The sequence below is a fragment of the Ovis canadensis genome, chromosome 2, assembly GCF_042477335.2.
Source record: "Ovis canadensis isolate MfBH-ARS-UI-01 breed Bighorn chromosome 2, ARS-UI_OviCan_v2, whole genome shotgun sequence".
Lineage (NCBI taxonomy): Eukaryota > Metazoa > Chordata > Mammalia > Artiodactyla > Bovidae > Ovis > Ovis canadensis.
In genome coordinates this window covers 89,282,100-89,305,934 of record NC_091246.1, presented here as the reverse complement: position 1 = coordinate 89,305,934, position 23,835 = coordinate 89,282,100, and the positions used below count along the sequence as shown (strand labels likewise).

The following is a 23,835-nucleotide window of genomic DNA, read 5'->3' as shown; positions in this document are numbered from 1 at the left end:
ATATTATAGTCTCCAGTTTACTGACAAAGAAATTTAAGTCACTTAGGAAGTGGTAGAGCTGAGCAGGTTAAAATGTAGAAATTGAAAATCAGTAAATGTTGTTTACAGCTGTGACTGTAAAGTTGCCACTGCTAAGATATATACTATTATCATGTTTCCTTTCTTATATAGCATTTATTTTGTGATTTTAAAAATTATTGTTTTTCTTTATTGCCTCCTGTTTTTGTGCTAAAATTCCCGTTTCCTCTCTTTCCAAATATGGAGGCTTTTATAAAATTTCTGCAGTTTTCTTATTCAGTGATCTCCTCAACTTACCCTTTTTGGAGGTTAGCATTTATTTCATTTGAGCACTATAAATTTTTGTTATTTTGAATTATATACTGTGGCAGATTTTTACATTGATTTTGAAAACTGAATTATGAGAGAAATGCTTCCTATAATTTTGTGATATTCTTTAAAATGATTAAAGATAACATGTTCTGAAAGAATATTATAGGAAAGGTTGATGTTCTAATACCAAACACACCCTCTGAACACAACCTTTATTTTTAACTTTTTACTTTGTATTGGAATATCACTGATTAACAATGTTGTGATAGTTTCAGGTAAACAGCGAAGGGACTCAGCCATACATATACGTGTATCTAGTCTCCCCCAAACTCCCCTGCCATCCAAGCTGCCATATAACACTGAGCCGAGTTCCCTGTGCTATACAGTAGGTCCTTGTTATCCATTTTAAATATAGCAATGTGCATCCCAAATGCAGTAACTATCCCTTTCCCCCATCCATCCTCCTTGGTGACCATATGTTCATTCTCTAAGACAGAACACAACTATTTTCATGTCTGTCAAGTTTGAAATATTTATTTAGTAACAAAAGACTTGAAGTTTAAGTCGCTTGAAATATACAGGAAGAGCCTCTGGTTTCAGAATATGTTATTTGCTCTTAATACCTACCCCAAAGTAATATATCGTACCCCCTCTGCTGGAACTAAATAGAACTTCCTTATATAGTTATGCCTAGACCTCAGGCATGTTCAGTGTTTTTTTTTAAAGACATTGATTCCCTCCCTGTTTCTTCCCATCCTTCTTTCGTTTAGAGCTCAGGTTATGAAGAGTTGGTTTGGATACCAGCTCTCCTTCTGGGAGTCAGTAGAAGCATAGTGATTGATAGTATGGGCACTGAAGGCAGACTGCTGGCACTTAAATCTCAGTTCTAGCGCTAAATTATGGATGTATCTTTGGACATTTTGGGTTCTGTGCCTCAGTCTCTTCACTTGGAAAATGGGCAAATAGAAGTTGGTTCATAAGATAACGGTAAAACTCCTACTTCAGTGTGTGGACTGTAAGTGTGTCAGTGAGCCGTTAATTTGCTCTCACCACCGTCACTGTCACACATCCCATAGTACAGTGGTTCCTTAAGTAGCCTTCCTTTTTCACCCTCTGCCTGTTCCAGCCTCTCTCCCACATTGCTCCTGAATGATCCTCCTTAGCTGGATAGTTGTTAATATTGACTTTTTCTTTAGGAGTCCTCAAATGGGTCTCCTTGGCTTCCTAGATGTAACTGCTCTTTGTAGCTGTTATTAAGGCCAGTCTTTCTTTGTAAAGGATTGGCAGGACTCCTAGCCAGGTATGGCTGCTGTGTCTGTTGCTCTTGTTCAGATTCTCTCTTGGAATGGCCAGCATCATCTTTGATGCTCTTTCATGTTACTTGTGGGTTCACGCTTAACTGACAGAACGATGGCTGCATCTTCTGTGATTTCTGCAAAATCCACACTTACCTGTATCTCTCTAGGAGAAGGAAATGGCAACCCACTCCAGTATTCTTGCCTGGAGAATCCTGTGGACAGAGGAGCCTGGTGGGCTGCTGTCCATAGGGTCGCACAGAGTTGGACACAACTGAAGCGACTTAGCACGCATGCATGCATTGGAGAAGGAAATGGCAACCCACCCCAGTGTTCCTGCCTGGAGAATCCCAGGGACAGAGGAGCCTGGTGGGCAGCCGTCTATGGGGTCGCGCAGAGTCAGACACGACTGAAGCGACTTAGCAGCAGCAGCAGCAATAGGTGTAGTTATATCTTTATTTGTTGTCTTTTATTTAGATCCAGGCAAATTGAGGAATTGAGGATGAGTCTTCATTTCCTCAAACTGTCTGTTGCCCCTCCCTGGACAGATCTTGAAATGGTTTTCTTTTCTTTCTCTCTCTCTCTGTGCTGTGGGGGTGTACTGTAGAGTTCTCTCAAATTCCTGGTGGAGTATCACCTTCAAGAACAGTACAATGTTATTAAAAAATCAAAACAAGTAAAACATTCCAAAGCATTGTATCCTTTAATGGCACGCTTTTCTTTTTCCTTCTTATAGTCTAAATATTTCATGTTCTTTTTATGCACAGGCCATTTAGATTGTTATTGAATGAAAAACCCTTGTTACTATTCTCAAATGCCATTTCTTTTCCATTTGTATAATGTTCTTTCAGTTCCCGATCGATTGACTGATACATGTTAAATCTGGGGCCTTGTTGCCTCTCTTTAGCCTCGATGTTTAAGTAAGTTTTGATTCATTTTTTAAAATTAGTCCTATCATTTGTTGTTGAAATGTTTTCTGCTTCACCATCTCATTGTGTTATAATGTTTATTTTTAATAAAACATTTATAGTACAAAACTCAAATGGTGCTAAAAGCCTATAAAAATCGTCAGCAGTCCACTTTGCTCCATCCTTTCCCTGGACTCTTTCTCTTTCAACCATTTTGAACTGTTAGATTCTATCTTCTGGCATTTGCCTACCTATTTTGAGATACTGATATCTATAAATTCCTATCCTTTCACTGATTTTATTCCTTTCATGGAAGATCATGATTTTTACATGTAAGAAATTTTAAATTCAAGAAACTTGACCTCTCTTTGTTGTTTTTAGTTCTTAAGTCATGTCTGACTATTTGTGACCCATGGACTGTAGCCCACCAAGCTCCTCTGTCCATGGGATAACCTCTTTTAGTAGATTTTAAAAAAGCAGATTATAGTCTCCTTTAAATCAGAATTAACTTGTTAAATTTCTCTTTAGAATTTGATTCCTACATATACATTGAACACTATTATTTTAGAGCAGAAATGTTGTGAAATTTGTTTCATTTACTTTATTGTATTTGGTATTATATCTGTGGACCTTTTTCTAAAAGTTTCTTAGAGTGAGTAGTAAGTGTATTTTTAGGCCTAGTTTCTCTCCTCTTCTGCTTTTAGAAATAAAAAATGCAATAAAAACAATACATTTTCTTTAGAGCAAATGTTTTCCTCTGCCCCTATATTTTTTGTGTGAAACGATCTTTTCATTATTTTCTTTTGACTGATTTTCTTCTGTTTTTAGTTTTTTAGCTTTCTAATTTATTAGAGTATGATCTACCAATACAATCTATTCAGATATTTTAAAGGATTATTTTAAAATTCATTTTATGATACCTTTATGATTAATTTTTGTCAGTGTTTCATAGGCATATATAAAAGTATAAGCTTTGTTTAAGAGAAAGAAAGTTTTCTGTATAGTTATTAAATCAAGTTTGTGGATTGTGTTAATTTCACTATTTCTGTATTCATTTCACTTTATTTTGTCTATCTGTGTATTTCTGACAAAAATGTACTGATGTCTTATTTCACTGAAATAAGTTTTTTTTGCATATTCAATACCCTTTGCTTTATATAATTTAACTTTTAAGTTGTTTATGCTGTTTAGTCAGCTTAACCTTGAATTTCATGTTGTGTGATATTAATATAACACTCATGCTTTCACTTTGGCTTTTCACTTTCATGCATTGGAGAAGGAAATGGCAACCCACTCCAGTGTTCTTGCCTAGAGAATCCCAGGGACGGGGGAGCCTGGCAGGCTGCTGTCTATGGGGTCGCACAGAGTCGGACATGACTGAAGCGACTTAGCAGCAGCATGCTTTCTTTGGGGGGTACTTTAGCTGATATTTCTTGGCTCTTCCCTTTATGTTAAACTTTTCCTAGTCATTCAATTTTAAATGTTTCTTATAAACAGCCTGTATATGACCTTTGTCTTTTTAACTCATCTAACAGTCTGTCTTTTAGTGGGAGAATTCAGCTTTCTTTTGAATTCTAGTGTGTGATGTTTTTCTTTTTTTAAAAAAATTTTTTCCTTGTTACTTATGTTTGTGGCTTTTTTCATTTTTCTTAATTTAGCATATATTTTCAAGTTTATATTTATTTCCCAGTTTCCCCTTATTTATGTGTCAGTTATTCTGTATTTTTCCATTTCATTATTGGCCACCTTCCCTTTCGATTGTTCATAAATCCAATTTTTCCCTTTGTTTTAACATGAAAAATGATACTAACGTTTTCCCGCGCCTTCACACACTGATCCTCTCCTTTAATGTTCCTAAATTTCTTTGGCGATAATTTAATTTTTAGGTCCAGATTTCTGTTAGACGTTTCTGTGTTAAAAATTCATATTGAACAGTTATTATGTATTATGTATATTTTATTTTTCATTTAGTTAATTCTGTATAGAAAGTAAAATAATTATATTCTTTGTTGGTTACATAAATGGTTTTATTTCTGATTCAGTTATTGATCCATTAGAATCCTTTCTGAAGTTCTTTCATTAACTGGGGCAGTAGTTGATATGATCTTTGAATCTTTAATTGTGGAAAACATTTCTCTCCCACTGAAGGATGTTTAGCTTGTACTGCTTTTTTTCCTAGCAATCTAGATGTTACTGTTTTTTCTTGTCAATTCCAGCATTACAAATGAGAGGTTCAATGTTAATTTGATTATTTTTTAGTGTTAAGTAATTATTCTTTCTGGTAACTTGTAAGATTTTCTTTTTATCCTTAAAGTTTAGGAATTTTAGTGTGATATTCTTGAAGGTGTACCTTTCTCTTCTCTAGTCCTGCCTGGATCTTGGAATGCCCTGTAAGGTTGCAATTCAATCTTTTCTTTAGTTCACTGAAATTTTCTTTCATATTACTTTGGCTGTTGCCTCTCTTCTATTAACTTTTTCTCTTCCCCCTTCTAAAGACTCTTTGGGAACTCTTCCTGTGGTTGATATGTTGGTTAGGTTGCTTTAATCTGTTCTTCAAGGCCTTGTTCTTTTTCCTTTATGATTTTCACCTCTTCATATTTTCAGTTCATAATTTGAGATTTCTTCCAGTTGATCCTTTAGTCACTGTTAGTCACCATTTACAGTCCATCTTCTCTTTTAATTTATCTACCGAATTATTCAGCTTTAAATTTTTCACTTAATTTATTTTCTTAAAATCTGTAGAAATTACTTTTTGCTCTCTACTTGACTCTTCTTAAGCAGTCACACCATTTTTGACCTCACTGTTTTGTCCCTGTCCTTCGGGAAATCTGTTAGGTCTGTTCTCTCTTTCTCTCTCCTTTCATTGGGTATGTGGTTCACATGTGCATTGGGGTTCAGGTCGAGCTGTTAGCGAACCTTAGGGTGTTTTAATCCTATAAAAAACCCTCAGCCTGGCACGGTAGCAGCAGGCATGTTGTATATTTCATGTATACTTGGAGGATGCTGTGCCTTCCTTCTAATCTTCTTGCATTCCCAGCCTCAGGAGGAAAAGGGGCTCTTTCTCCTCTTGAGTGCCCCCTGAGCACACACTTGTGCAGTTATGTATGTGTAGAACTCTTCTGGGTCTTGCTTGGAGCCCAGAGCAGAACAAGTCCTATACCAGTCCTCTTTCAAGATGCTTATAATCCATGGCCACATTCTTCAGGCCCTGCTCACTAGCTGCTGGCCTCTATATCACCAGCTGGCTCAAGAGAAGCAAATGGGTTGGGTTTGGGATTGAAGTGGAGAAGATAAGTCAAATCCAAGGTTCTTTTTCTCCCCAGAGTCTTGACTTTTTATGCTTTATTCATAGCCTCACTTGGTATTTCATCCCTCTTGTGCCTTTATCATGTGTTTAGTGGCATTACAGAAGAAATTTCTATTTGGAATGCCTAACTTTGACTGTCATGATTTTCTCCAACCCATATGCATAACCTCTTGGACTTTACTAGAAAGTGGACTGTACTATACTTGGACTAGTCTAGGAAATGCCCTTTTAAGATGCGCTTTGGACAAAACTCCTTTTGGAGAGTTTCTTGGTTTCAGATACACTTCTGAGACAGTTTATTTGTTCCTATGCAAATTTTGTTAAACAAGACATGAATGATCTGAATATCTTTATGCAACACAGAAGCCAGTTACAGTAGGATAGGGACCAAAAATAAGAGAATAGACAGATGAAGAAATAGGAGCTGGAGGAAGGATCAGCTTTGTGTTATCAGTAGTGCTAGAAAAAGGATGTAATAACATGGACATTGAAAGTCATGTATAATCAGAAAACCTTTTTCTGGCCAATAGTCATAATCTGTTCTTTTCATAAGCCATCTACTGGATTTGCCAACAAGTAGTATTAGAAGAGATTATGAATTAAAGGGACCCATTCTGTTCCAGAAAATTAAAACAAGGAAGCAGTCAGTTGAATCTCAGTGGATGAAAGAAAATACTGTACCCTATATTCACATGTTGTAAAGTTAGTACAAACGTATGTATATTTATGTTTAAACATTGGCCTTAAATATTTGAGATTTGAATTATGCACACATGTTCTCCCTAATATTGATATTCAGTTTGTGCTAATCAGCCTCAGGCAAAGAGAATTTAAATTATACAACATGTGTAAACTTCACATTGAATGGTAATTAGTCTGTGCAGCTTAGTGACGCTTAATATTGAGGTTAATAGTTCAGTAAAAAATTTTAAAAGTCAGTGACTTGATCCCCAATTTACATGGGATTGATAAACTGAGAATTAGTGAAAGCTTCTATTCTGTGTCAGTAAGAATTTACTTCCTGATGTTGTATCTAAGTCTCTGTTTACATTATTATATGTATGAATAAGGAGGCAGGTGACTACATGTGAACTTTGCCCTTTATCACAGGCCCAGGCCAAAGAAAATGTAACCTTCTGGAACAGAAACTGTTCTCTCGCCTTTTTGTTATTTTCTAAATTTTTGTCTGGGGTGTTATTATGAAATATGTTTCCCTTCTTTTTTGCTTTTCTTTTCTTTTTTTTTTTTTATGTTTCCCTTCTTAACTTTGAGTTGCTTTAGCTTAAAGAAAGCTTTTTGATAAAGTGGAAGCAGCAAGAATAATTGGTTACTTGCTTATATTAAGATTTGTTGGGTGGGTGAAAAGGTGACAGTAGGCATTTAATACCTAGACCAACATGGGGAGTAAAGTTATAAAACTTCTTGAGTTTTGTACTTAACATCATATGTATGTAATTAAGACAAGAACTTGAACTTTCTATGACACAAGAACCTGTGTTGTTACCACTATGTACTTTGCCTTAAGAATTCAGTTTGTCCTACAAAAGGATTTTGCAAATAAATCATGGAAGGACCCCTATAGAAGTCCTTTTTTTTCCTTGGTGCAGAAATGTTATTATTTTTACATTCTTAACTCTAGAAAATATGTTAGTAGGTTAAAATTTGTGTATTTATAAAACTGTATGTAATACTCCATGAAGACTGAATATTAAACAGCAGTGCTTGGGTGTCCTAGAGCCATAATTAGAATACTGTTTGCAAATTGCCAAAATTCAATGGGTTAACAAACCAATTAAAAAAAAAAAACCTCAAGGATATTAGATTTCAAAATGTTCTTCCTTAATTTAGTTTGTCCATTATACTTTGTATTTGTATTTATTATTCATAGTATTGCTTAACATGCCAGGAAATGTCTTACAATAGAATTTATAAAATAACGTCCTTTCAGTAATATGAATATGTACTGTCTTTAGTGTTCTGCTTTAAAATCTCAGATTAAAATATTTTATAAGGAACTATCTACTTTAATGGATAAAAGCATGTCTTTGCTTAGTAACTTCATTCATTTTATAATTTTTAAATCAAATGCTCACTTGAGAATAACAAATGGAATGATTGGTATATGTCATTTTGTTGTTGAGCAAATAAGATACAACCTTTTGTAATAGGAAAAATATATATTCCAGTATTGTAAAACAATAATTTTTCATTTGGGATATGGCTTTATGAAGCTGATCTATATATATTTGTGTAGTCTGCTTTTGGTTTTGTGTTTTTTTTTTTTCTTGTATAGACCCAATTGGTAGATTGTTCATTTTCATGAAAAGCATAAGTCTTTGACTACTGGTCTTTCCTGGGTCCTGCTAGGTATTTAAGGAATATAAGATTGGTTTACATATCGTTAGACTTCAGTGGGTAAGTTACAGGTGAAAGATAATAATAGGTTCTAGTTGAAAACCTGGGCATTTATTGCCTGTGGTTCTGTTAGGAGGTGGAAGTAACCAGGAAAGAGCTTGTCTTTTAGTATTGGTCTGGATTTTTGCATGTCCAGATGCAAAAATCTACTTTATTTTCTTCTGTTTCTTCTTCTTACTATTCATGATAGAGGTTCAGAAACTGGTAAGTATGAACTCAGATTGTGTTCCTAGATAGAAAGCTTATTTATAGGTTTTACATTCTGAGGTATTTATATGAATAAAAATATTGGTAACATTTAAAATGAAATAGAGATTAATTCTTTCCTCATGATTATACAGTAGTAATTGCTGGAAAATTTTCAGTCCATTTGATGACCATTAGGTGAAATCTTTGTTCTTTTATTTATTATTTTGCTTGGAAGTATAGTTGACTTACAGTGTTTCAGGTGTACAGCAAGATTGATTCAGTTATACATATACACATATATTATTTTTCATTATAGGTTATTATGAGATATTGACTATAGTTCACTGTGTTATACAGTAAACCTTTGTTGCTTGTTGCCTATCTATTTTTAAAATTAGAAATCTAGCATTGTATTCATACTATCAAACAAATGGATCAAAATGTCATAAATTTTTAGTTAGGCAAAAAAGTTCATAGGTTTTCTAAAATATATATATTATGCATATTATTTATATATATGTATAGAAAAGCTTTTCTACAATGCTGATAAAGGCCTGAGAAAGAATATCAAAAAAGAAAAAAAAGAAAGAGATGGAGAAATTGGAAAACATAAACTAAATTAAATGGGGGCACTGAATATGAACTAAAAAAAGTGAGACAAACTAGATAAAAGTAAAAGATCATCATATAGTCCAGTTGTTTTTAAACGTGGCTGCTCATTAGAAACATCTGGAGCTTTGGAGAAAAAAAGCAATACATGGGCATTTGTATTTTTCAAATTTTCCAAGATAATTCTGATATGCATCTGGATTTTAAAAAGTGATTACAGGTTTTTCTAGTAAATGGTAGTTTTGATGAAATAGAATTCTATTATTTTTCCATTGACCAATCAAGATGCAGTGGTATTAAATGAGTAATAGTTACATAATCACAATGGTAAAAGATGTTTATCAGTTTTCACAATCAATAGTCAGACCAAAAAATTGATAATTACATTTGTCAACCATGACGGGAACATGATTAGCCTAACAATATAAAATAGTTACATATGATTTGGGGGGGTCAAGCAGAGTGATGTGGTAAGTAGAAGTGCAGAAATATACATGTTTTCATTTCCACAGCCAAGTCTGTGTCTTTGGGTTGGTGCAGTTAATCCATTTATATTTAAGGTAATTATTGATATGTATGATCCTATTACCATTTTCTTAATTGTTCTGGATTTATTTCCTGTTGGTCTCTTCCTTGTCTTGTGTTTCCTGCTTAGAGAATTTCCTTTAGCATTCATTGTAAAACGTTTAGTAGTGCTGAATTCTCTTAACTTTTGCTTGGCTGGAAAGCTTTTGATTTCTCCATCAAATAAGAAGGAGAATCTTGCTGGGTAGAGTATTCTTGGTTGTAGTTTTTTCCCTTTCATCACTTTAAATATATCATGCCGTTCCCTTCTGGTTTGTAGAGTTTCTACAAATCAGAAATCAGCTGATAACCTGATGAGAATTCCCTTGCATGTCATTTGTCATTTTTCCCTTGTTGCTTTTAATAATTTATCTTTGTCTTTAATTTTTGTCAGTTTGATTACTGTGTGTCTTGGTGTGTTCCTTCTTGGGTTTATCCTGCCTGGGACTCTCTGTGCTTACTGGACTTGGTTGACTGTTTCCTTTCCCATGTTAGGGAAGCTTTCAGATATTATCTCTTCAAATATTTTCTCAGGTCCTTACTCTTTCTCTTCCTTCTGGAACCCCTATAATGTGAATATTGGTGCATTTAATGTTGTCTCAGAGGTCCCTTAGGCTATTTCATTTTTTTGTTTGTTTTTCTCTTTGTCTATGCTTTGTCCTGTAGCGGTGATTTCCCCATCCCGTCCTCCAGGTCATTTATCTGTTCTTCTGCCTCAGTTATTCTGTTGTGGATTCCTTCTGGTGTATTATTCATCTCTGTTTGTTCTTTAGTTCTTGCAGGTCTTTGGTAAACATTTCTTGCATCTTTTCCATTGTTTTCCCGAGATCCTAAATCATCTTCACTATCCCTAAATCACTTTAGTGATATCCTAAATCACTTCACTGTTCATTATTCTGAATTATTTTTCTGGAAGGTTGCCTATCTCCAGTTCATTTAGTTGTTTTCCTGGAGTTTGATCTTGTCCCTTTATCTGGGGCATAACTATCTGCTTTTTCATTCTGATTAACTTTCTGTAATGTGGTTTTTGTTCTAGCTGCTGTGGGATTGTGGTTCTTCTTGTTTCTTCTGTCTGCCCTCTGATGGAGGAGACTAAGAGGCTTGTGTAGGCATCTGGATGAGAGGGATTGATGATGGGAAAAACTGGGTCTTGCTCTGGTGGGCAGGATCTTTCTCAGTAAAGCTTTAATCCAGTTATCTGCTGATGGATGGGATTGCACTGTTCAGTCTGGGGCGACCCAGCCCTGGGGCCTGTGGGCTGTATGGTAGGGTTAACTGTGAACTCCAAGAGGGTTTACACCAAGGGGGAAGTACAGGACTTCCCCCAGGACTGCTGCTGCCAGGGCCCCTGTCTTTGTGGTGAACCCCGGCCAATCACACCTCCACTAGAGACCCTCCAACAGGTAGTTTTGATTCAGTCTCCTGTGGGGGCTCTGCTCCTTTCCTCTGGGTCCTGGTGTGCACAAGATTTTGTTTGTGTCCTCCAAGACTGGACTCTGTTTCCTCCAGTCTTATGGAATTCCTATAATCAAATCCCTCTGACCTGCAAGGGCAGATTCCCTAGGGATTCCCAGTGTCTTTGTAGGATCCCTAGTCTGGGAAGCCAGATGTGGAGTTCAGAACCTTCACAACAGTGGGAGAACTTCCTTGGTATTATTGTTCTCCAGTTTGTGGGTCACCCACCCGGCAGGTGTGGGATTTGATTTTATCATCATTGTGCCCCTTCTACCCCCTCATTGTAGCTTCTTCTTTGTCTTCGGATGTGGGTATCTTTTCTTGGTGAGTTCCAGCGTTCTCCTGCCAAAGGTTATTCAACAGCTAGTTGTGATTTTGGTGCTCTCACAGGAGGTGATAAGTACACGTCTTTCTACTCCTCCATCTTGAACAAGAAGCCCAAAATCTTTGTTCTTTTAGATTTTTATTTCCCTCCCCCCCCCCTTTTTTTTTTGGTTTTGTTGTTGTTGCTAAGTGGGTGGGAGACATATTCCTTAACTGAAGAAGGTTGGTTAGAAAAAAATTGCTCTTTATCTAAAATTGAGAATTATTTTATTTCTTTTTGAGGTCTTGTGATTCTTCATATTAAAAAGTTATTAAAAGTTAATATTATCTACCTCAGCATGTGACCCTTGGCTGTTTTTTCCAGCCTCCTTTTCAATCTTTGCTGTAGTTGCACGCCACTCCCTAAATATAATCTGTTTTAGTTGATTATAATCCATGGCCTCCATGTACCTTTTCATTCTTATATTTCCAGAAATTACCTGCTTATCCTTGAGGACCTAACTGAGGTGTTGATTCTCCACAAATCTCTGACTTTTTATTCTCTCCATCCCCCAGCAGAATTAATTCCCTCTCTTCTTTTTGCCGTCACAGCCCTTTACAGGTTGCTCCAAAACAGCTAGCTCTTCATCATGGATGTGTCATGGTTATTAAGAGTGGGGGCCATGTGGTACCCAGCTTTGTCTCTTCTAGGACAAGCATCAAGCGAACATTTGTTGAATTGAAATGTTCAGAACGCCATGCTTGTCATGATTGAGAAAACAACTTGCCTCATTAAATTCCTCGATCACGGTTGCCCGCACTCACTGTCGCTTGCATGCCCTACTCCCCACCTGTTCTATGGTGCTTGTCGGGTTCTATTAAAATGCACTTGGGAGCACTCAACAGAGGATCATTTTGAGGAGCTGGAGTGCAAGAGGACTGGCGTTTATCCTTCATTGACGTTTCATTTTGAGAGTTTGCTTTTCTTCCCACCTTTCTGCAGGATCCTAACAGGAGTATCCATACCAGCAGCAGCAGCAGCAGCAGCAGTTGTAGCAGCAGCAGCAGCAGCAGCAGTAGCAGCAGCAGCAGCAGCAGTAGCAGCAGCAGCAGCAGCAGCAGCAGTAGCAGCAGCAGCAGCAGCAGCAGCAGCACCAGTTTTTCCAAGCCTCACAAATTAATGAAGGAGCACAAGGAAAAACCTTCTAAAGACTCCAGAGAACATAAAAGTGCCTTCAAAGAACCTTCCAGGGATCACACCAAATCTTCCAAAGAATCCTCTAAGAAACCCAAAGAAAATAAACCACTGAAAGAAGAAAAAATCGTTCCTAAGATGGCCTTCAAGGAACCGAAACCCATGTCAAAAGAGCCAAAACCCGACAGTAACTTACTCACGATCACCAGTGGACAGCAAGATAAGAAGGCTCCTAGTAAAAGACCCCCTATTTCAGATTCTGAAGAACTCTCAGCCAAAAAAAGGAAAAAGAGTAGCTCAGAGGCTTTATTTAAAAGTTTTTCTAGCGCACCACCACTGATACTCACTTGTTCTGCTGATAAAAAACAGATAAAAGATAAATCTCATGTCAAGATGGGAAAGGTCAAAATTGAAAGTGAGGCATCAGAGAAGAAGAAATCAACTTTACCACCATTTGATGATATTGTGGATCCCAATGATTCTGACGTGGAAGAGAATATGTCCTCTAAGTCTGATGTGAGTAGTCTGCTTGTTTTTTCTCCTTTCCCTTGTTAATTTTTCAATAGCTTCAGGATAAAGATGGAGGAAGAAAAATGACAGTTGCACCATAAAATGGTAGCAAGAAAAGAGACATGGCCTAGAGATGAATTTCCTTGACCAATGGAAAGAAGGAAATGAAATCATTAAGGAATCTGCAGATGTGTAGGCTATGATTTAAGTTCTTTAAGGAAAGATATATTCCACAGTTTAATAATGGGTCATTTGAATAGCAGCTGAAAAATCTAGATGCTCATCAGAACTTAGTTGCTGTGCTTTTCAGTGACTGCAGATTTTAGAAAGTGAGAAGAATGCAATGAAACGAGAATACATCAGAAAGTAGATTTTAAAAATAAAATATTAGGGTACAGTTACACTGTTGATCTTTTTGTTGTAGAATTATGTAGTTTGTTTACATAGACTAAAGATTGGCAATAGCATTTTTTTAGTACTTTTATTGAGGCACAGTTTTTATAACTATATTTTAAATGTGTGATTTGATACATTTTGATGTATATGTGTGTCATGAAACCAGATAATAGTATTTTCAAGATGAAATATTTAATTTTTCCTCCCATAATATAACTGCCCATTTGGAAAGGGGAGGAGTGTATAATCTTCATTACAGTGTTTGCTGACGGGCAGTATTATCTTTTGTGTGTTACTTAAAGAATATCTGGCCGTCTAATAATCCCCCCAAATATTGTTTGATGTTAAGACTTAAACTTACAATTACAGATTTCTTAGAGTTGGAAAGGAATTTCAGGTTACCTATTCTCACCGCCTTCCATTGTCGGAGATCCTGCGTTTCTAGTGACAGTACTATTAGCGATTCTTTTCTGTTTCTGGAGAATGAACATGATTTACTATGAAGTTATCTCTTCCTCACTTCCCACTTTTCTCTAACTTTGGTCTTCTGCTGTTACTTACAGTCATGATTGGTCCCACTAATCTCTTTGAATTGTCAGTATTTCTAAACACTGGTCAGGGAGGACTTCTGGCTAAACATCGCCGATCATTTTAGAATACTTCTGTTTCTGTTACATAGACAGGCTACACTAAAGTTCCTACTGACAAGGGCTAGGAGGCCTTAGCAGATTCTCCGTTTGCACTGGTCTGGGTAGAAAGGCAGCCAGGCTTAGGACGTGGCATCAAATCAAGAGACCACCTCCTCCCTCCCTACTTTCTGTAGAGTATTTTGAGCTCATGTCAAAATTTTAAATAAGATTATGGGCAGAGCAGCATATAAACACTGGAGATGGGGTAATCTGTTGGCAGTGTTTGGTAAAGGCCTTAAAGTGATCATTTGTGAAGTGGAGATGAAAGCAGTGGATTTCACAAGCATTTATTTTTCCTCCTTTACTTTATTCCTCTCCTCTTAATTCAAAACTTGCTCTCAGTACAGAAGTTTTTTGGTATGTTTGACTTTTATCTCAAGTCACTCTGAAATGTTCACTGATGCTGTTGGGGTGTGACCAGTCTATCAAGATCATCAAGTTTAGCAACTTTGTCTCTCTGTATTCTGTCCCATTGTAGTTCTTCTAGGACAGAGGTTTTCCAGTTGTGGTTTGTGATTTACTAGTGAGCCATGAAATCAATTTAGTATGTCATCACTAGCATTAAAAAAGGAAACAAGAATATATTGTAACTAGTATGGGTAAGTAATGGTTTGTGAAATTTTTATTTTAGGGACTGTGTGTATATTTCTTACAGTAGTAGGTCATCACAAAATTTTGAAATGCACCTTTCTTGAATATTTGCTGATTTGTGAGAAGACCAAATAACATTAATAAAACACCATTTTTAAAAAAATCCTGTGTTATTTGGTTGCATTGAATCATGGTTGTGGCTCTCGGGCTTCAGTAGAAGCAGCTTTCGGGCTCTAGAGCACAGGCTCAGTAGTTGCCACTTGGGCTTAGTTGCCCTGCAGGATGTGGGTTTTTAGTCTCCTGCCAGGGATTGTGCCTGTGTCCCCTGCATTGGAAGGCAGATCTTAACCACTGGACCACCAGGGAAGTCCCCATAAAGCACCAGTGAATGAGCTTTCTACATGAAGTTTTCACAAATGATCTTCCTCTAACTCTGTGTATTCTTAGTTTTGTTTGATTCTTGCTCCCCCCACCTTTCATATGTAATTTTTAAGATACAACTTTTCCTAAATTTCATGTTCAACTTGATAAATTTATCCAAAGCAATATCTTGAAAAACCTTCTGGAATGAAGAGTTCGAGTTGTAATTCTGTTTGGTAGATAGGAAATTTTTAAGATGGTTCATGACATATTAGAGCCACCTATCCATCAATCGTAACGGGTTTTTGTAGTAGTTTGCATCTCATACAAGGAAAGCCTTGAAAGATGTTTGGGTATTCAGTTGAGTTGCTCAGTTGTGTCCAACTTTTTGCAAGCCCAAGGACTGCAACATGCCAGACTTCCCTGTCTATCACCAACTCCTGGAGTTTGCTCAAACTCATGTCCATTCAGTCCGTGATGCTAGCCAACCGTCTCATTCTCTGTTGTCCCCTTCCCCTCCTGCCTTCGATCTTTCCCAGCATCAGGTTCTTTTCCAGTGAGTCAGTTCTTTGCATCAGGTGGCCAAAGTATTGGAATTTCAGCTTCAGCATCAGTCCTTCCAATTAATATTCAGAACTGATTTCCTTAAGGATTGACTAGTTTGATCTCCTTGCAGTCCAAGGGACTCTCAAGAGTCTTCCCCAACAACCCAGTTAAAAGGATCAATTCTTCCATGCTCAGCTTTTTTATGGTCCAGCTCTCACATCCATACATGACTACTGGAAAAGCTTTAACTACATGGACCCTTGTTGGCAAAGTAATGTCTCTGCTTTTTAATATCTGCCTAGGTTTGTCATAGCTATTCTTCCAAGGAACAAGCATCTTTTAATTTCATGGCTGCAGTCACCATCTGCAGTGATTTTGGAGCCCAAGGAAATAAAATCGGTCACTGTTTCCATTGTTTCCCCACCTATTTGCCATGAAGTGATGGGACCAGATGCCATGATCCTCGTTCTCTGAAAGTTGGGTTTTAAGCCAACATTTTCACTCTCCTCTTTCACTTTCATCACGAGGCTCTTTAGTTCCTCTTTGCTTTCTGCTATAAAGGTGGTGTCATCTGGTGCTCGCTTCGGCGGCACATATACTAAAAATAGAGTGGTTTCATCTGCATATCTGAGGTTATTGATATTTCTCCCGGCAATATTGATTCCAGCTTGTGCTTCATCCAGCTTGGCATTTCACATGATGTACTCTGCATATAAGTTAAATAAGCAGGGTGACAATATATAGCCTTGACATACTCCTTTCCCAATTTAGAACCAGTCCATTGTTCCATGTCCAGTTCTAACTGTTGCTTCTTGACCTGCATACAGATTTCTCAGAAGGCAGGTTAAGGTAGTCTGATATTCCTATCTCTCAGAATTTTCCACAGTTTGTTGCGATTCACACAGTCAAAGATTTTGGCATAGTCAATAAAGCAGAAGTAGATGTTTTTCTGGAACTCTCTTGCTTGCTTGAGATGTTCCCTTGGTGTGTCTAATTTTCTTGAAGAGATCGCTAGTCTTTCCCATTCTATTGTTTCCCTCTATTTCTATGCATTGATCACTGAGGAAGGCTTTCTTATCTCTCCTTGCTATTCTTTGGAACTCTGCATTCAGATGGATATATCTTTCCTTTCTCCTTTGCCTTTCACTTCTCTTCTTTTCTCAGCTATTTGTAAGGCCTCCTCAGACAGCCATTTTGCCTTTTTGCATTTCTTTTTCTTGGGGATGGTTTTGATCACCTTCTCCTGTACAATGTTACGAACCTCTGTCCATAGTTCTTCAGGCACTGTGTCTATCAAATCTAATCCCTTGAATCCGTCACTTCTGCTGTATAATTGAAGGGATTTGATTTAGGTCATACCTGAATGGTCTAGTGGTTTTCCCTAATTTTGTCAATTGAAGTTTGAATTTGGCAATAAGGAGTTCATGATCTGAGCCACTGTCAGCTCCCAGTCTTGTTTTTGCTGACTGTATAGAGCTTCTCCATCCTCAGCTGTAAAGAATATAATCTGATTTTGGTATTGGCCAACTGGTGATATCCATGTGTAGAGTTGTCTCTTGTGTTGTTGGAAGAGGGTGTTTGCTATGACCAGTGCCCTCTCTTGGCAAAACTCTGCTAGCCTTTGCTGTGCTTCATTTTGGGGTTATTTGGGTGTAAAATCAACAACTGTACTTTCCTTATTGGTTTTCTAGTTGTGCTTTTATCGTTGCTGCTCTTGGTTTAATATTCTACATATAGGTGGTAGAACAGAAAAAAATGGACTAAAAGTTGTTTCACGTAAGCCAGGGTCCAAAAGACTATGTTTGCAAAGGAGGATAAAAGAGGGCTGAAATTCCCTTTCTCCACTGGTTAAGGTAGCTTGTGTTTGGCCTTTCTGCTACCTGGTGACCCTTCTGTGGTTAAGACCAAAGGAACAGGAAGCAATTGTAATGGAGAGCTCTAAGCTACCCCCAGCCTCCCTTGGCAAACAATTGATTGGATAGCTTGGGACAGACCCACCTTCAAGGACACCATTCCCATTGTCCTGGTGGTGAGCCTGTCTGCATCTCAGTAAGTAGGATCCGAAGACCTGATCTGTCTGCGGACCTTTCTGGCTTCATTATTTGAACATCAGTCAGATTTATGTTCATTGGTGGAGGGACGGGTAGAGGGTAATTTTACACATGGCAGGCAGAGATCATGGACTTTAGGCACAGTAGAAGGACACCAAAAGAAATTGAACCAAGTATGAGGAATTGGGAAGGGCCAGGGGAAAAAGATGATTCACCTGGTATGTCTGTGAAGAAAGTATCTTGCCTTGGCACAGGATAGTTAGAATTAAAAGGAAGATTTTTTAAAAAAGGCGTTTCCATAATTAAGTTAGATTTGGGTTTTATATAAAAAATAAAAATCAATGCTGTTAAGATGGATTAGGAAGCTTAGATTGTTGATTCGTATGTTTCTTCATTTGATTCTCTTTGTATGTTTCTTGGTTATGATTTTTATATACTTTGGTTTTTTAAAAATATTTACTTATTTATTTATTTGGCTGTATTGGGTCTTAGCGGAGACACATGAGGTCTTCTGTTGCAGAGCACAGGCTCTGCACTTGTGGCATGCACTCAGAAGTTTGCATTTTGAGGGCTTAATTGCTCTACGGCATGTGGGATCTTAGTTCCCCTACCAGAGACTGAACTCATGTCCCCTGCATTACAAGGCAGATTCTTAACCACCAGACCACCAGAAAAGTCCCTGATTTTTATATACTTTATATTTAATGAGTAGAGAAAAAAGAAGTGCATCCTTGGTTTATATGCCTGTATGATTTTTGAGGAACCATTTATTTGTTGATGTGCATGTGGGTAGGGAGGTAGTAATCAAGTAATTAAGAGTCTGTACTCTGGTGTCAGACAGGCTGTTGTTGTTTGTTTAATAAACTTTTATTTTTGTATAGTAGGCTGCAGTCCATGAGGTTGCTAGGAGTCGGACACGACTGAGCGACTTCACTTTCCCTTTTCACTTTCATGCATTGGAGAAGGAAATGGCAACCCACTCCAGTGTTCTTGCCTGGAGAATCCCAGGGATGGGGGAACCTGGTGGGCTGCTGTCTCTGGGGTCGCACAGAGTCTGACACGACTGAAGTGACTTAGCAGCAGCAGCATACCCAATTAACAATGTTGTGATAGTTTCGGGTAGACAGTAAAAGGGCTCAAGCCATATATGTATGTACATGTATCTATTCTCCCCCAAACTCCTCTCCACTAGGCTGCCACATAACATTGGGCAGAGTTCCCTGTGCCATGCAGTAGGTCCTTGTTGATTATTCATTTTAAATATAGGGCTGTGCACACATCCATCCCAAACTCCCTAACTATCCCTCCCCACTATTCTTTCCCTCTGGCAACTATGAGTTTGTTCTCTAAATTTGTGAGTCAGATAAGCTGTGTTTTGAATCCCAGCTCTACCAGTAATCTTGGGCAAATAATTTGACCTTCTATATTTCTAATTTTCTTTTCTTTCATTTTTATTTTTGTGAAAGAGAGATATTGCCTTTACTTTTCAGGATTATTGTGAAAATAGTCAATTTAGGTAAAGCACTTAACACACTAACCAAAAAATGTTATGAGCTATTGTTCCATGATTTGGCTTCTGGCAGTCCTTAGTACCTATAGCTTTGAAGGAGATATTTTTATATTCAGTAATACTTTAGAATTCTAGTGTACTTTTTCAAGTGTGAGTTAAATGTTTTAAAGGGGAAAAAGCACTTGAAATGTATGTCACTTTGCCCTGGATTTTGCGTTGAGGAGGTATATGGCCTTGATAGTGATATGCACGTGTAATATGGTAACTGGAAAAACACAGGACAGGAAATCTCAGTATTAAATCAAAAGTTAAGCCAAAGTTTCCCAGGATCTTTTTAGCTTTTTAATTAAATGAAATAAAGGGCTAGGGCTTACCTAGTACTGGATTGGTAGGCACTTGGTAGATTTTTTGTTTTATTGCTATTACTATTAAAAGAAGACATCCTAAGACATGATTTATCTTTGGATTACTATTAATATGACTGAAAGAGTAATTTTTAAATAGGATTTGAAATTCCTGAAATGCTTCTCATTTTATAAAGAAACCTAATATTGTCACATAAAAGTCCATCAATAATTTTCCTTTGCAGAATTTGGGAGGTGGAAGCTGGGAGGGTGGGGAGAGAGGCAGGAGGACTGTTTTCATAGTGGGTGAACATTTAGCAAAGACTGAAAACAAGATAAGGCCCTGTTTTTGTTGTGTATGTAAATGTCAGCATTAAGAATATTTTGCATTTAAGAATTTAGGTAATTCCATTAGAGTAAAGCTGTTCTTGGTTGAAGAATTCATCTTTTTGTAGCCATAACAGTTACTTGTAACAAGTGATTGTTCTTACTAGTAACTGACACTAACTAGCAAACAAGAAAGGGTAAGGATCCAAGTGTATCTGGGTCAACTAAAAGCTTGTAATTCTGTTTTTCATTAACCTGTTGAAACTTTAATTTAGAATAAAAACAAATCCTTTAACTGTAGTTCCCTAATTTTTCTTTTTCATGTAACTCTGCATCTAACAGAGAAGGCAATGGCACCCCACTCCAATACTCTTGCCTGGAAAATCCCATGGACACAGGAGCCTGGTAGGCTGCAGTCCATGGGGTCGCTAAGAGTCGGACACGACTGAGCGACTTTACTTTCCCTTTTCACTTTCATGCATTGGAGGAGGAAATGGCAACCCACTCCAGTGTTCTTGCCTGGAGAATCCCAGGGACGGGGAAGCCTGGTGGGCTGCCATCTATGGGGTCGCACAGAGTCGGACACAACTGAAGTGACTTAGCAACTGCTTCTAAAGGGAAGTTCATTGAGTTGATGTTGTTTTGTGATATGAGGAAGTTTGGTATTCATAGCAGAAAAGAGGGAAAGACAGTAAAAGAAAATTGAAATAACCATTTATGCTCAGATTCAGTTATGGTAGTAATTTCCTTATCATTGCCTTCACTTTTTTTAAAATCTTGCTTTGTAGAGATTTAATCGTAATTTAAAAGTACAGAAGTTAAAAGTTTTCATTATGTTTCCTTGTAAATGGGCAGACTATATTTGGCAGTGTGAGAAATGAAATTTTAATCATATCTTGATAGTTTGGCTTACCAGTGTTTTCTTAGATAAAATCTTGACAAAGAACAATGAAATCTCATCAGATGGAGTGGGTTTTCCCCGAGGGTGGTTGGTGGTTCAGATACAGAGTAAAGACTTCAAACCAGCTTAGCAGAAAGTTTCTTTGGAAAGAAAAAAAGGAAGAAGGAAAAAGAAACTCTCCTCCCTGCACTCCCCCCCAACCCCCGCTTTTGTGGTGCCTCATTTCCTCTGGCCCCGCCCTGTCCCCTGCCCTGCTTACACTGTCTGGAGCTGGCAGTAAATGTCCTGCTGTTGAAGCACTGGCCTCAGGTTTTTATGTGATGGAACGCTGTGGCAGTCAGAGAAGAAGGTCTTTATTGTGCTTTCAAAGTGGCTTTTTAATGACTTGTAATTCCAGCACATGCAAGAGCTGTAAAGTCTGTAAGGATGGTGAGTGAGCAGCTGGAGAGGCCATTCATTAAAGGGCTGCCCTGACCCTCTGGGGAGGGGGGTGTTCTCTTGTTCTGGACTCCTATTCTCTGCATATTATAACTGGAAATAAACAGTACCTGAAGGCATGTACTTCTCCTCTGTAGATGTAGCCCTGGGGTGGAACATTCTTTCACATCCTTGCCAGAAAGGTAACTTTGTCCGATGCCAGGAGACATTGCACCTGACCTGTTTCCTAATGCTTGGTTGGTTGGTGCCTGCTGTCTGTGCTCATCGTGATCAGATGGAGGAGACGCAGCCTAGCCAGTCCTCTGGTCCTTTGTTCAGCCACATTCCTCACTTATTCCAAAAAGGATTTGAAACAATTAAACCGGATATATTAAAAAACTAAGAGGCTCCTTCTCTTCCTTGTTTGGGTGCTATACCATGCCCAAATGGATTTTCAGTTTTTAAGTTAAATTATTCCTTAGAAGCCCTTAGGTAGCTGAGGGTCATGAACAGACAGGGGGCCCTATCATTGAAGAGTTGGTTGTCATCAAGAATTGCCAGCCCTCACCATTTTCACTTGCTTGTATTGAATTTTCTTTCTCCCAGTAAATTTCGTGAGCCTCCTTCAAGGAAGCTGCTTTGCCTGTTCACTGCATTCTTGTTTCTTATCCTAGGGCCCGTGATTTTTATGTCATTGTCCCATCTGCCATCTAGACACAAAGTCAAGGATGTGTCTCAACATGGTATTTGCACAGCTAGCTTTACCATGTCATCAGGATGCCTGATATTTGTAGCTAAACTTTCCTTCAGTGCTTTCTATGTGCCAGTCACCCTTCTAAGTACTTCGCTTGTTTTTACTCACTTAACTCTCAAAACAACTCTGTGAAAGACTCATTATTCCCGTCTTACAGATGGGGAAACTGAGGCTCAAAGATTAAGAAACTTGCCCAACATCACCGTGTTTAAAGTAGAGCCAGAATTTGATCCTACTTGGTAGAGGATGCACTCAAGAGGATTCAGGGGTGAGGCAAATCTTCCTGTTCCAGGAATTCATATTGTGACTGCAGAGATGTGCTTCATGAAATTGGTATCATTGTTGTGAAAGACTTTTGTGTTTACTTGTGTGTTGGCCAACTCTGGTTGGCATGGGTGATTTTAGTTCCCCAATCTGGGATCCCTCCTGCCGTGGAAGTGCAGAAACTTAACCAATGCACCACCAGGGAAGTCTCGTGTGTGTGTGTGTGTGTGTGTGTGTGTGTGCGTGTTTCGATGAAAGCCTTGGATACCGTATTTCTTATTCCATTTATGAATCCTGTTTCTTTGACCTATCCATTTGTTTGGGCTCTACCAGCAGCCTTCAGGAGGTGACAGGTTGTCTTCATGGGTGGGTTTGGCATGCACAGTCAGAACTGAGGGATGTGCAAAGAAACATCCAGGGACCTCTCACTTCATACATATATTCACTTAAAATAAAACCGACCCTCATAGTTCTGAATTTTAGCATTATTGTAATGTATCATCAGCACTGGTTCCCAGCTCTCAGAAGTTTCCCCACCTTGCTTCTGTGTGAGAATTTATGTTTAACAGAGCTGAGCTGTAATTTTGAGCTTTCCCAGAAGGTGCCACCAAATAACAAATGCTGTCCTCCAGTTTGAAGATTCTTTTGAATCTTCTAGTTCCATTTTGTAACTTCATGTTACAATGCCTCTAAGGTATTCAAAACATCGCCTGGGCTTTCTTTGAATTAGGAGACAAGATAATGCAGTGGATTTAGGTAGAGGGTGGTTTTCCTTCGGTGTCTACGTAATTATTTAACCAAGTTTGAGAAATTGTTCTCAGTGGGTGACAATTTATGACTGTAAACTTTGAAGGCAGTGTCAAGGTCCACAAAGAAAACTTACCCCTAAGAGGCTTCTTTAGGTCACTAAAGGTGACTGCACAGTGAGATGTGCCCAGATAAAGTCAAAGATCCTTCTATTAGGTGAAAGAAAATGGAAAAGCATTTACTGAAGTGTGTGGAGACAATAGGCTTTGCCTTTGAATTCTGAAGATGTGGGGGATGGGGATGGTGGGGGCTTGGGATAGGGAGAAATTGTCAGAGTTGGTGACACAGAGAAAAGGGAATTTCCTTTCTTTGCTTGGTCATGGGAAGAAAAGATATGCGTGGGGTCCTCAGAAGTTGCTTAAATAAATAAGTAAGGTAATTACTCGAGTGCCCTGGTTTAGGAACTCAGTGTTTAGAATCACAGGACTGTTTTTTTGAAAATTAAATTGTTGACCCTTGCTTAATTTTCTGACTCTTCTTCTGTTTGTGCTTTAAATAGGATAAAATCATCATGTCCCTTTGAGTAACTACAAACATTTCCTTCTAAACATGTTTGGTTTCAGTGTTCTCTGATTACATTTGTCTTATTTCATGACATTTGAAAATATTTATGTGGTAGGTACTCCTATATACAAACACGGTATTAGGTGGTACTGATGGTACAACATTGGAACTTAGGCTCAGTTTTGAAGGAAGGGAGGCATGCATTAGTGGGGTTCAGGGGTAGGTGGGTAGGAGAAGGCGTTCTTTTTTCTTCTTTTCCTTTTTTGGCTGCACTGGGTCTTCGTTGCTGTGTGT

General features: G+C 38.0%; 1 protein-coding gene across 2 annotated transcripts in view; it reads left to right on the top strand.

Annotated features, from left to right (window-relative positions):
* Positions 1-23,835, top strand: part of MLLT3 (MLLT3 super elongation complex subunit) — a 275,250-nt gene that overhangs the window by 191,073 nt on the left and 60,342 nt on the right. For both annotated transcript variants that reach the window (XM_069574117.1, XM_069574118.1), the window contains exon 5: positions 12,379-13,086. In XM_069574117.1, the coding sequence (XP_069430218.1) occupies positions 12,379-13,086 (708 nt within the window). The remainder of the gene's footprint in view (positions 1-12,378; positions 13,087-23,835) is intronic.